The following is a 13,555-nucleotide window of genomic DNA, read 5'->3' on the forward strand; positions in this document are numbered from 1 at the left end:
GTCCTTCAAAAAGCCAAGGCCCAACTTTAAGGCCACAAGTGCTCAAACCTCTCACAATCTTTCAAGCATTAATGATCGCAATATTGCTTACGTCTGTCTACAATACAAATTCTATTTCTCTACTTTCACTCCTAAAGGATGGCATCATGTTGGGCACTGCTCAGGAAAAGTGAACATCTCAATGTTGTATTTCTTTCAAACATCTCCATTCGCGTATCCACCCTCCACAACAGAATGCTCTGCAGTACATGGACTTCTTTCCCAGTAAGGCTGAGAAATTCCTCGTTCATCTTGGCATGTCTGCAACTGTTCCTGGTTGCTTTGGCATTGTAATCCTTAATAAGTGCACTTTGGCCCTGTACTCTCTTCTTTCCTCACTCCTCTCAAATCTTTTCTGAGATGGCTTCCTACCTTTATCTTAGAAAGCTGTTAATGTTCCCCAGATTTACAAGGAAGGGTTCAAAGTTTTATTCACTCACTACCCGCCATTTAGCCTTTTCTCCATCACATGCAAAGTGAGGGAATCTATCATTTATGCAGCCCTCACACATTACCTATTCTTAAACCATAATCTCTGATCATCAATTTGACTTCAATCCCAGACATGTTGCTTCTTTGAACCCAACAATAGATGGAAGCACTAAATCTCAAACAAAAGATCAGGACCATTTCTCTGGACATCTCTTGAGCTTTCAATACTGTGAATGAATGATCGTTTTTAAGGCCATTTTTCCCCGCTAGAGCGGGGGTTAGCCTTGCGGGTCCCATGACAATCATGGTTCCCTGTTTGAGGCAATGTTTTTATGGCCGGATGCCCTTCCTGACGCCAACCCTTGGTCACCTCTTACGATGCGCAGGGATACGGTGTACCTATTCTAAACCGGGGTACACACCGGGAGAGCTTTCAATACTGTAACGTAGGCATTCAGTTTTACTTTCCAAACTGTTTGTTATTTGTATTATAAGAACATGTCTGTGAGGACAAACTAAATTGCTCTGGATAACATTATCTCGAGATCTCGTCATACAGATGCACTCCATGTCTCAGGAGGTATTGTAGTTGTTGTATTACTATAATATCTTATTATTACCTCTGCCACTGAAGGTGGATGGAGGTAAAGTTTTCACCCCTGTCTGTTTGTCTGTCCATTTGTCTGTGAACAGGATATCTCAGGAACAGGAAGTTGTGGATGGATTCGGACGAAATTTGGTGGAGAGCTTTGGTATGTGACAATGACGAAATGATTAGATTTTGGTGGAGATCCAGACTTGGATCTGAGAATTTAAGTGATTTTTCATCATTGAGAGATATGGCAAAAAACTATATATACCACGATATCTCAAAAAGTTGTGGACAGATTCGGACCAAATTTGGCGGAGATGTTGCGTATGTGACAAGGACGAAATGATTAGACTTTGGTGGATATCCGGATTCGGATCCGGCTACTAGAATTTTTAAAGTGATTCTTCACCATTGGGAGATAGGGCCAAAAACGATACATAGCAGGATATCTCAAAAAGTTGTGGACGGATTCGGATAAAACTTGGTGGACATGTTGGATGTGTGACGAGGAAGAATTGATTCAATTTTAATGAATATTCAAAATACAAATCTGGATCTGAGAATTTTAAAGTGATTTTTCACCAGTGAGAGATATGGCAAAACATGTTATAGAGCACGATATCTCAAAAAGTTGGGGACAGATTCAGACAAAACTTCGTGGACAGATTGGGGGAGTGACACAGAAGAATTGTTTCGATTTTGGTGAAGATCTGAAACCGGATCCGGATACGATAAAAAAATTTTTTTAAAGTGATTCTTCACCATTGAGTGATAGTGCCAAGAATGATATATAGTATATATCTCAAAAAGTTGGGGACAGATTCAGACAAAACTTCGTGGACAGATTGGGGGAGTGACACAGAAGAATTGTTTCGATTTTGGTGAAGATCTGAAACCGGATCCGGATACGATAAAAAAAATTTTTTAAAGTGATTCTTCACCATTGAGTGATAGTGCCAAGAATGATATATAGTATATATCTCAAAAAGTTGGGGACAGATTCAGACAAAACTTCGTGGACAGATTGGGGGAGTGACACAGAAGAATTGTTTCGATTTTGGTGAAGATCTGAAACCGGATCCGGATACGATAAAAAAAAATTTTTAAAGTGATTCTTCACCATTGAGTGATAGTGCCAAGAATGATATATAGTATATATCTCAAAAAGTTGGGGACAGATTCAGACAAAACTTCGTGGACAGATTGGGGGAGTGACACAGAAGAATTGTTTCGATTTTGGTGAAGATCTGAAACCGGATCCGGATACGATAAAAAAATTTTTTTAAAGTGATTCTTCACCATTGAGTGATAGTGCCAAGAATGATATATAGTATATATCTCAAAAAGTTGTGGATGCCTTATTCAAAAACTTGGCGGATGAATTGGGTAGGTGACAAGAACCAGCCAATTCGATTTTGATTCAGGTCCGAATCCAGATTCGACCTGTTAGTAGGATACAAAAGGTAAAGTGTTCAGGTGTAAAGTGTAAAGCTTGGCGAAGGTATGCTCTCTACCGAGTGCAGTTTTAGTTACTCCTGTTATTATGAATTACTCTTATTACTGTAATACGTTATTACTCTTGGGGCTTATGGCTCACTCTGGTAGATGGCACAAACAAATCCTGTATAAGCAGCTAAAACCGTGTCCTGGGACTTATGACTCGCCCTGTAGATTTCTGCATACAAAATTAAATAAAGCAAATAAATAAGAGACCTCTCCAAAGATAATTGCTACAGTGAAGTGTGCAAACATAGCATTTTCTAAAAGAAATGCAAAGAACAATACCTCACTGTCTTTTTTTTAATTTAAAGAAAATAATTGTGTTTTTACAGATGTGTGGATCATGTTGATAAAGGAAAAATTGAGTAGGAAGTTGCCTGCTTGAAAAAGTTTGTCAGAGTAATGGTGATGGGCCGGAAGTTGCTGAAAGTAAATGAGTCATCACTACTTGCTGTTCGGTCAATGGTACGCCGGCCCATAGTCCGCCTCTCTCCTTTTCGATCTGAGTGCGACAGTGCAGCAGTTGATTGTGACTATGAGAGGTTATTCAAATATTTCAACAATGATGGCAAACATCAAATGTAAATGTCATTTAAATAGCCTTCAAAAGAAGGAAGTTAATAGACTTCTGCAAGCACTCCATCCACTGGTGGTGGCTAGTGGTCCATCCTCGATCCACATCCATTCAATATATACGAGAATGTAAGACCCATCGCTTCGCTGACAGAAATACCAATCTTTGCTGCAATGGCTAATCTATGGGGAAATTTTAAAAAAGGATTCCTGGGAGATCCTGCTCTCCATGCAGGGATAACCAACCAACTAGGGTTGGCATTTGAGTTTTGACACGCGTGTCCATGTACGCATTAAAAAAAAAAAACGACCTGAAGGAATATTGGGGGGACAGAGCGCAGAGAGAGCTGGGGGAGCAAGGCCAGAGAGGAGTCGGTCGAAGACAGAAAGACCACCAACCTGCCTGCGGTGAGTGAGTGAAAGGCCCTCGGAGTTAACTTCATCGCAGGAGATTCCAATGATTCTGAAAGCTTTGGCCTCAACAACATGAAGCCGAGCTAGGTGTGAGGCAGGAGCACCAGCCCAGAGGGGGGAACAGTATTCCATTGAGCTGCGAATGAAAGCCTTGTATGTGGTGAGGAGCTCAGCTGTGCCAAGGAAGGACTTCGCACGACGGAGGATGCCCAGTCGGCGACTGGCTTTGAAGGCCAGCTTGAAAATGTGGTTTTCCCAAGAAAGATCATGGCAGATTGTGAGACCCAAAAGCTTGAGCGACAGAACTCGTTGGAGAGGATTGTTGAGAAAGTATATGGGAGGGTTTTCCAGTCGGTCCTTTCGGAGAGATATTGTAAGAGTGTGACATTTGTCAGGATTGAAAGACATGTTCCACTTGTTTGACCAGTCTGTGATTTTGTCCAGGTCTGCAGACTGCCGATCTGAGGGATGAGGAATGGAGCGGCAGATAGCGGAGTCATCAGCAAAGAGATAGAGAGGATTTTCCAGAGAGTCGGAGAGATCATTGATGAAGACCAAAAATAGCACAGGGCCCAGAACACTACCTTGGGGAACTCCAGTTAGAACAGGAAGGGGAGATGAGAGAAATCCATTCAGGGCCACACGTTGCCTACGACCAGAGAGGAAGTCCGCAAGCCATGAGTGGAGATTTCCATGGATACCATAGGAGGAGAGTTTGGTGAGCAGAGCTGGGTGCCAGACCATATCGAAGGCACGTGATATGTCAAGTGAGACAGCTCTGATTTCCTGTTTGGCATTGAGGACCTCCATCCATTGTTGAGACAGCAGAAGCAACATGTCCAGAGTGGAATGACCTGGTCTGAATCCAAATTGATGATCAGAGATCAAGCCATTGGAGAAGAGGAAGGATTTGATATCCGAAGCAATGATGGATTCCATGACTTTGCTGATAATTGGAAGCAGGCTGATTGGTCTGTAGTTGCAAGGATTTGTTTTTGCACCTTTTTTGTGTAAAGCGGTATTGTTTGCTGATTTCCAAGATGCTGGCAGATGACCTTGAGCAAAAGAGAGGGTGAAAATAACAGAGAGAGGGTGAGATAGAGCGGCAGAGCAGGATTTTAGGACCCGTGGGCTGATGCCGTCTGGTCTATTTGAAGAATCAGAGTCGATGTTTGATAAAAACTTCTCCACCTTGTCAGGAGAGAAGGACACAGAGTGTCCATGTTGCTCCAGGAGCAGTTGGGTTCGACTGGGAAAGGTGGGAAAACAGAGATATGGGTTTGGGACACAAGATTTTGAGGCAAACACAGAGTTGAGGCATTCGGCTTTGTCACGTGCGGTGTCAACTGTGTAGCCATTTGAGGTAAGGGAGGGGATGGAGGGGGAACAAACACCAGAAACGGATTTGACCAGACGCCACCAGGATTTGGAGGAAGGAGACAGGTTTGAGAGTTCAATCTCGAGTGTGGAGAGATAGTGCTTCCTGGCACTCCTGAGGGTAGACACACACTTGTTTCGAGCTTGGTGGAAGGAACTGAGATTGCCTTCAGTTGGATTTGCCTTCCAAGAGGCAAAGGCAAGTTGTTTCAGGGCAACTGCCTCACCACAAGATTCAGTGTACCATGGACGGGAAGAAGGGTAAGACAACTGAAGACGAGATGGGATAAATCTGTGCATGAGAGAGAGCAGTTTGCTTTGGAAGAATTCCCAGGAAGAATTGATGTCAGAGGCAGTCGAGATGGGAGACCAGTCCAGGTGAATGATGGCTGCTTGCAGCCCGTGCCAGTCGGCCTGAGTGAAATGCCAGACTCGTCGGCGCTGAGGAGGCTCTCTGAGAATGGCCAGAGAGATGTCCACTTTAACAAGCACATGATCAGAAGAACCGATTGGAGCAGAAGAAGAGCAGCAGACATTTGCAGGGAAGTTAGTCATAACCAAGTCCAGAAGAGAAGATACTCCATTGACTGAGATCCGGGTCGGGAAATTGACAGATTGTGTCAGTCCCAATGAGTTGCAGAAGTCCTTTGCTGAGGTGCCACGGCTGGTGAGAGATGAACCCACACCCAGCGAGCTGGCATGATGACAGTTGAAGTCGCCACATATGAGGAAGAGAGAGTTTGGATGAGTTGATATAAGTTGGTCCATGTTGTCCGACAGTGAAATGTAAATGGAGTCATCACTGTTTGGAGGCCAGTACAGAACACATATGAACAAAAGGTGGGAGCGGAGAGGAAGCCGTAGCCAGAGGTACTCCTGGGGGTGGGGTGGAGAGAGGGCAGTGCAGGGAGAGTGAGGAAGAGAATTTTGATAAAGATAGCCACCCCACCACCAGGACGAGGCTCAGGTCTATCATACCGGAGGAGGGAGTAACCAGGAAGAGATATTAAGGAATCAGAGACATCTTGAAGGAGGAAAGTTTCTGTTTCGCAGATCAAATCTGGATTGTCAGAAGCAACCTGAATGGAGAGATCAATCAGGTTTGAGCGAAGGCCCCGGATGTTTGAGGTCCATACCATTAATGAGGAGAGAGGGGGAGCATCGGGTGCAGGACAGGGGAGGGGAGGGGTAGGGTCACATTAAGGGTGAGAGGGGGAGGTTGGAAGAGCAGTGGATAGTGTGTCAGAGATTACAGAAGAGTTACAAGAAAGGGAAGGATGAGGAGGATGAAAGGTTTGATGGTGATGGGATGAGGCACAGTGAGGGGTTGATTGAGGGGGGGGGGGGGCAGAGGCAAGTAGAAGGTTGGGTAAGGTGGAGGTATGAGATAGAAGGGAGACGAAGTAGGTAGGAGGCAGATTTGAGAAGGAGGTGGGAGGAGGGAGAATTTGGGAGGGATGGTTGGGGGGGAGATTTGAAGGGGAGGGGTTGGGGGGAGTTTTGAATGGGAGGGGCAAGGGGGGAGTTTAGGAGGGGAAGGGTAAGGGGGGAGTTTAGGAGGGGATGGGCAAGGGGGGAGTTTAGGAGGGGAGGGGAAAGGGAGAGATTTGGAGGGGAGGGGCAAGGGGGGAGATTTGGAGGGGAGTGGCAAGGGGGGGAGTTTAGGAGGAGATGGACAAGGGGGGAGTTTAGGAGGGGAGGGGCAAGGGGGGAGTTTAGGAGGGGAGGGGCAAGGGAGGAGTTTAGGAGGGGAGGGGCAAGGGGGGAGTTTAGGAGGGGAGGGGCAAGGGGGAGATTTGGAGGGGAGGGGCAAGGGGGAGATTTGGAGGGGAGGGGCAAGGGGGAGATTTGGAGGGGAGGGGCAAGGGGGGAGATTTGGAGGGAAGGGGCAAGGGGGGAGTTTAGGAGGGGAGGGGCAAGGGGGGAGTTTAGGAGGGGAGGGGCAAGGGGGAGATTTGGAGGGGAGGGGCAAGGGGGGAGTTTAGAAAGTGGATGATTTATGAAAGATGAACATTTATAACAAATTGGGTTTGTTGTGATTTTCAAGTTAGCGATCTGTTTAAGAACAATGGAGGAGGGGTGGAATGAATGAGAATTTAGAGAATGTAGTGAGAAAGAATTATAAGAGATTGAATTTTTTTTTGAAATGGAATGAGTTGAAGAGGAAATTGAAAGGAGCCATTTAAATAGGAAGAAAAACAGCGTGTTGTAATATACGACTGAATAAAACATTCCAGGGGAAAGTTTAAACATATTTAAACAGAACCGTGAAGAACAATCTTATATTCACAAAAATACCAATGGGGAGAGGGAGCCTAGAGGAACGACCACGAGTCACTTGAACAGGGCAAAAGGTGCAAGGCAAGGGGATAATGGGGGCGGGGCAAGACAGCACACGTGGGCAGAGGCAAAAGCACACGATGGGACAAAAGCACACGAGGAGAAAAGGAAATAAAAGTTTTTTTGTTTGTTTTTTTTTTTTGGGGGGGTGGCGGGGGGTGGGGGTTACAACGTTAGACAAAGAGTAGATGTTCGGTGAAGTTTGGGGGAGAAGGGAAAATCAAAAACCTAGCAAAACCAGCGAAGGAAGAAACAAACTTCGACAGGGGAAGCCTGAGGCTGTAAGGCCTCACACGCGCGCGCGGCAAACAGAAACAAATAATTTATGAAAGATAAACACCGAGAAACATCCAAGGGACACACTATAAGTTCAAATGCCGACAGATAAAATACAGTTTCGATAAAATACAATTAAAATACAATTGTGAACAGACAACTTTGAAAACGTGGAGATCATGTGGAGCTTCGAAAATCCGTGACGTCGTCTCAAGATCTCGCGAGACCTCCCGAGAGACCTTTTCATCTGATCAGAGTGAGCTTGCGTCATAAACTCTCTCTATTTACAGCATATGACTGTGCTAAGAAGAGAGGAGGAAGAAGCCGCATGTCTCATTGGCATGTTATTGCATCATTCCACACAAGAGCAGTGAGGACAACGTTTTTCCAGCTGAAGTGATAAATCAGTAACTGCAGCAATAAGCAGATAGTTCTGATGTCTGAGCCACTCTCATCGTTTTGATGTCAAGCCGTTCCTCTTTCCATACAGCCTGATGTTTCTCTCTCAGTTTCCATTTCATCCAGGCCATTCCACTTTGGATAAACTGCTGCTTTTCTCCCAATGGTTAAAGGCCCTACATCTCAAAGAGGTCAAGGACACCGACATATATCTTGGACACTCGACAGTCTGGCTTACCAAGCTCTCTGCCTGTAGCATACAAGGAAACTTTCCGACACAATGAAAAGGCTCTTCCTTTTTGCAGATGACTCCACATTGTCTTGTACATTACCCCATCCCACTGACAGGCCAACAACTACTGCATCACTGTCAATATGTCTTATTAAATGATGGTCTGACAAATAGAACATGTCCAGCAATCCTGGCAAATATCACAGTCTCGTCCTGTCTTTGTCAGAAGGATAAATCAAAATAATCCACCTATCTATTTCCTTGGTCAGCCACTGAAAGAACTTAGCCATCGGCCATGATGTCTCCCGAGCTGACCATATTGTAAATCTGGGCCCGTATTCATAAACGTACTTAAGTCGAAGTATAACACTTAAGTACCTCCTAAATTAGGTTTTACGAACAAGTGGTATTCAATATGCTACTTACCTAATGTATTACACTCAACTTCATGCTTATATTTGAGACACCTCCAGGGGTGTCTTAAGTGAACGTAAGTTAGCCACACACTGTATAATCTGTCCACTTTCGACCAGACAGCGAAGAGGAATGGCTGCATTGCTTCTGATAGCACAAGAACGGCTGGTTCGACGGCATGCAATTCGTCGAGAACGAGTATTTCGTGACCGACTTCATCCGCTAGATGAGTACGATGATGTCGAACTATACCAACGATACCGCCTTGACCGGCAAACGATTTTGGATGTTATTGATGTTATTGGTGATAATCTTGATCCATTGACATTGCGAAACCACGCATTGCCAAGGGAACTTAAGGTTTTGGCAGCTATACGTTTCTATGCGACAGCCTTTCAGCTGACAGCAGGAGATACAGTGCATGTATCACAACCAACGATGAGTCGAGTTGTCTCTCAAGTCACCCATGCATTGCTTCCTTTACTGCAAGCTGTCGCGAAATTTCCAAAGGATCGAGACATTCCCACCATAGTTGAAGAGTTTCATGAAATTGCAAATTTTTCCGGTGTTCTTGGCCGAGTTGACGGGACACAGTTTGGATTTTAGGTCCCACCCAGCACGAGTGGCAATATGTTAACCGGAAAAACTATTATTCAATAAACACACAAGTAGTGATGGATGCTCGATACCGATTCATCAATGCCGTTGCCAAGTGGCCGGGAAGTACCCACGACTCAGTTATTCCGAGGGAAAGTGGACTTTCCACAATATTCGAGGAACGGAATGGTGATGAAGTGCTATTAGGTGACAGTGGGTGACAGTAAAACTTCGATACGATGACACCATTGTGCTTTTCATACTCTTCGCACAGCCGAAATTTTTCAGCATCAGTGAAATTTTTCTTTCGCTTCGTAGACGTACCATGATGAAGGGTGGAAAGAATACCGAAGGTCTTCCTAGCGACTAAGAACAGCATTAAATAATAGCATTTGGTTTTGAACCCAGTTATGTAGTGCCGTCCTTATGTCATGGCACTCAGCCAAACCACAGAAACTGACACAATCGTGCAAGAAATGTGATCATTAACCCTAGCAACGGCCAGTCAAAACGGTTAGGTGTTATGCCTATATTTAGGTGTCACACTGAGTGAGGTGTAACACTTAAGGTCATTTATGAATACCGACATAAGTCTTAGTCCTAGGTAAGTGTCACACTTGGAGTTTAAGTGTACTTAACATAAGAACGTTTATGAATACGGGCCCTGGTGTCCAAAATCCAGCCACAGACTGGACATCTATTATACTCATAGCCTACAAGGCCTTTGTTCATTGGTCATTGAAGTACCGCTCTCCCTTATGGGATGGGCCCTCAGCATTACATTTGTCTCTCCTGGAATCTGTAGAAGCTATAGTTCTCAACATAAATGTCATCTCCTAGAATGAGGCCAAAGCACCAGGTATCTTGTTCTCACATCACAGACAGGTAATGGCCTCCATTTTTAATGCAACTCCTCCAATCTAGATCCCTCTGCTCTCACAACCCTCCGACCCTTCACAGCTCAATTAACCCTCTGGTGGTTAAACTCCAAAAATCCAAGTTTACTTCATACCTCAATACTCTTGTTCCTTTTTTCTGTTTTTGGAACTGTTCCTGTTTGTGGAACTGCCTTCCTGAGGTTGCTCAATTCCACTCAACTCTGGAAGCAGATCTGCTTCAAGCAGATGGTACACTTCATACCATTTCATCCCCCATCACATGATAATCACATAGTAATACTGGCCTACAAATCCAGCTGTGGACTGGCCCACCTCAGTTGATCGAAGTCTTTCCTTGAAATATTAGAACTACTCTCAGCCTTTGTCCAGAAATCAATTGACTACTGCTCCCCACTATGCGCTGCCACTCTATCATCACATTATTTTTCTGGGCAATGTAAACCTCTCAAAATTATTGGAACCTCCCAAGACTAAAATGAAGCACAAGGTCTGTTGCTTTCACATCACAAGAAGTTCGGTGGTCTCTCTGTTTTTTGTTTTTTTACCATATCTTCTCGGATATTGCTCCCTTTGCTCTCTGTCCTCCGACCCTCCCCAGGATGTACGCATTCTTCCAGTAACCATTTTATGGTTAAACATCCAAAATCTAGGCTGACTGCACACTTCAACTCCTTTCTTCCTCACTTCTGTCGATGGAACAACCTTGCAGAGGCCATTCTTTCCCACTCATCCTTCCTGGGCTTCAAGCAGGCAATGCACTGCTGCCTCAAGTCATCCCCCTCCCTCACCCAACGCTCTTACTTACTGGTTTCGGTGTTCTCTGTCTGTCCTCTCTGTCTCTCTCTCTCTCTCTTGTTAGTTTATCACCTTGCCAGTTGTGCCTAACGATTGCCCCCGCACCTTACCCCACAGTTCATTTTACCTTGCTGTTACATGAGCCTGGCTTTTGTAGAAGAAGAAAAAAAAAACATTCTCGCAATCACTTCTACCCACACAATTGCTAACCCAACCCTCTTACTCACAGGTTGGTGTTCTCGTTCTCTATCTCTCTATCTCTCTATCTCTCGATCTCTCTATCTCCCGTTCTCCCTCTGTTCGTCTCTCTCTTTTCTTGTTCATTCATTCCCTTAGTTGTTGTCTCCAAATGCAGCCCCACTGCTGCTTATCAATTCATTGTCTTGTTAGGCAATCATTTGCATAACTATGTCTCGCATAATTATTCTTTTATAATCTTCATGTGCAGTGTATTTTCCTTCATGCGATGGAGACAAAACTTCAGTGCAAAAACATATTTACTTCACTTAATCATTTATCAATTGAAAACATTTACAGTGCCTTTGAATGGCTGATGTGGCAGATATATTGACACTTAATAAATGCTGTGGATTATCAAACTTGTGAGGGTTCTCCAAAGAACAGAGTCCGTCGCTATTGGCCAGCACATCCACTGCTGTCCATATTTTTGTTGTCCATAATAAGGATACAAAACAAGAAGCAAAATATGTTCTGACGTGGCAACTTACAGGTTTGACACCAATTACATTGAAAAACATTTGGATTTTCAATGATGTGTGTGAAGTGTTGGAAAGTAAATGGTGCAATCATCATACCATTCTCTCCATCATGTTCGCCATGTTCCAAAGATTTAGCACCGGTCACAACACTATGCAGGTGGATGGCAGTCCATGCAAATGGCATTCGGAAACGTCCGAGTCGTTGACACATCATATCCACTTGCATCTTCAGCCTGTCCAACTTCTCCTTTGTCTGTGGCTGAAAAATGGTGCAAAGAGTCAGTGCCCAAAGTTGTATTTGCTACTACTTTGGCTATTCTCTTCCCCCCCCAACCCCCCACTCCCACCCCCATACAAGGTACTGCTCATGAAAAGTTCCACTTTCTCAAATTCTTAAATAAGAAATTTCATAATTTGCAATTGATGCAAAGTACCTCCAGTTACTGAATGGTCTTGTTACGTGGTCATTGCCCACCCCGCAAAGCACCACGAGTCAGCAGCAGACAGGACGAGAACCAGTATCTCGTTCACAGCCAGACCAAAAACCAAAACCAATGTACTGAACTCTCGTCCGCGGAACTTTTAGAATCCATTAGTGGGGGCAGGGCCAAATATATGATCAAAAACGTCCCTTGGTCGAATCTCGGATGCCGATTGGCTCACCGCCGCTGAGCTCAGCCCTCCCAAGACCTCTACATCGAGTTTCTTCCAGTTGGTCACCAAGCTGTGACACGCGATGGAGCTCCGTGATTATCATGAGCTGTGCTCGCTGGACCAGTTTAAAGGTGCGGGGGGGTGGGGGTGAACGTCGGGAGCTGGTACTTGTCGAGGTGAGCAAGTGGACCGATAAGGTGTCGAGACGCCAGAGGCCAATGGACCGATAAGGTGTCGAGACGCCAGAGGCCAATGGACCGATAAGGTGTCGAGACGCCAGAGGCCAATTAGTGCCTCATTGTTTGGGTGTTTAACCCAGTACGGAGGGGAAGAGTCAATCATCTGCGAGGTGGTTACATGAGGTCGTGGTTATGAGGGCCGGTTGGGACGAAGTGGTGGTTATCAGGATGAGGGGTTCTCGGGTAGGGGAGCTTACCGTGTGTCTAACGTCTTAATGTCTTGTAAACGTAACATGAAAATTATAATGAAACCAAAATAAAGCATAACTAAAAATGTGTTAACTGAAAGCTAAGTGTTGTGTCCTTATCGTGTTGCGATATATATATATATATATGTATTTTTGTATACAAGATCGACGCTCGTGTAAGAGCTAACATTAATCACAAAAAAACAAATTGACACATAAAACATATGATAAAGGGAGCGGGAGAACAAGATGGGGAGAGGAAGGGAAGCACACAAGTACAACAGTAGAGAACAGGGACCTCGGGGGATCTGTGGGAGGGAAAGGGCTTGGGGGGAGGAGGAATGGGAATGGGGGGAGGGGGTGAGAGGTATAAAACACATGGACACTGCTTGGACTTCCAGGAAAGAAATCGGTATTTCAAAAAAAGTGGATCTTGGGTGAATTAATGGGGGTAGAAAATATCAAGGCTTTGGAAGGGGGAAGACAAGAGATGGTGGAGAACAGCTGTTTTAAAGACCTGGAGGGAGGAGTGGGATTGAAGAGAATGAGGGAGTTTGTTCCAGAGGCGGGAGAAAAGAGGAATGAAGGTGAGCAGAGAGTCTTGATTTTGGCAGTTTAACCATAAGAGGGTTGCAGGCAGATCTTGTGCGACCTGTAGGAATATTTGGGGGACAGAGCACAGATAGAGCTGGGGGAGCTAGGCCGGAGAGGAGTCGGTAGAAGACAGAAAGACCACCAACCTGCCTGCGGTGAGTAAGTGAAAGGCCCTCGGAGTTGACTACATCGCAGGAGATTCCAATGATTCTGAAAGCTTTGGCTTCAACAGCGTGAAGACGGGCTAGGTGTGAGGCAGGAGCACCAGCCCAGAGGGGAGAG

The 13,555-nt window shown here is 45.0% G+C and overlaps 1 protein-coding gene across 2 annotated transcripts in view; it reads right to left on the minus strand.

Moving 5' to 3' along the window:
• Positions 1–13,555, minus strand: part of LOC137434950 (dedicator of cytokinesis protein 7) — a 264,889-nt gene that overhangs the window by 190,424 nt on the left and 60,910 nt on the right. For both annotated transcript variants that reach the window (XM_078784918.1, XM_078784912.1), the window contains exons 11-12: positions 11,695–11,857; positions 2,941–3,065 (exon numbers count right to left, since the gene is read on the minus strand). In XM_078784918.1, coding sequence (XP_078641044.1) covers positions 2,941–3,065; positions 11,695–11,857 — 288 coding nt within the window. The remainder of the gene's footprint in view (positions 1–2,940; positions 3,066–11,694; positions 11,858–13,555) is intronic.

The sequence above is a fragment of the Myxine glutinosa genome, chromosome 1, assembly GCF_964187855.1.
Source record: "Myxine glutinosa chromosome 1, kmMyxGlut1.1, whole genome shotgun sequence".
Classification (NCBI taxonomy): domain Eukaryota; kingdom Metazoa; phylum Chordata; class Myxini; order Myxiniformes; family Myxinidae; genus Myxine; species Myxine glutinosa.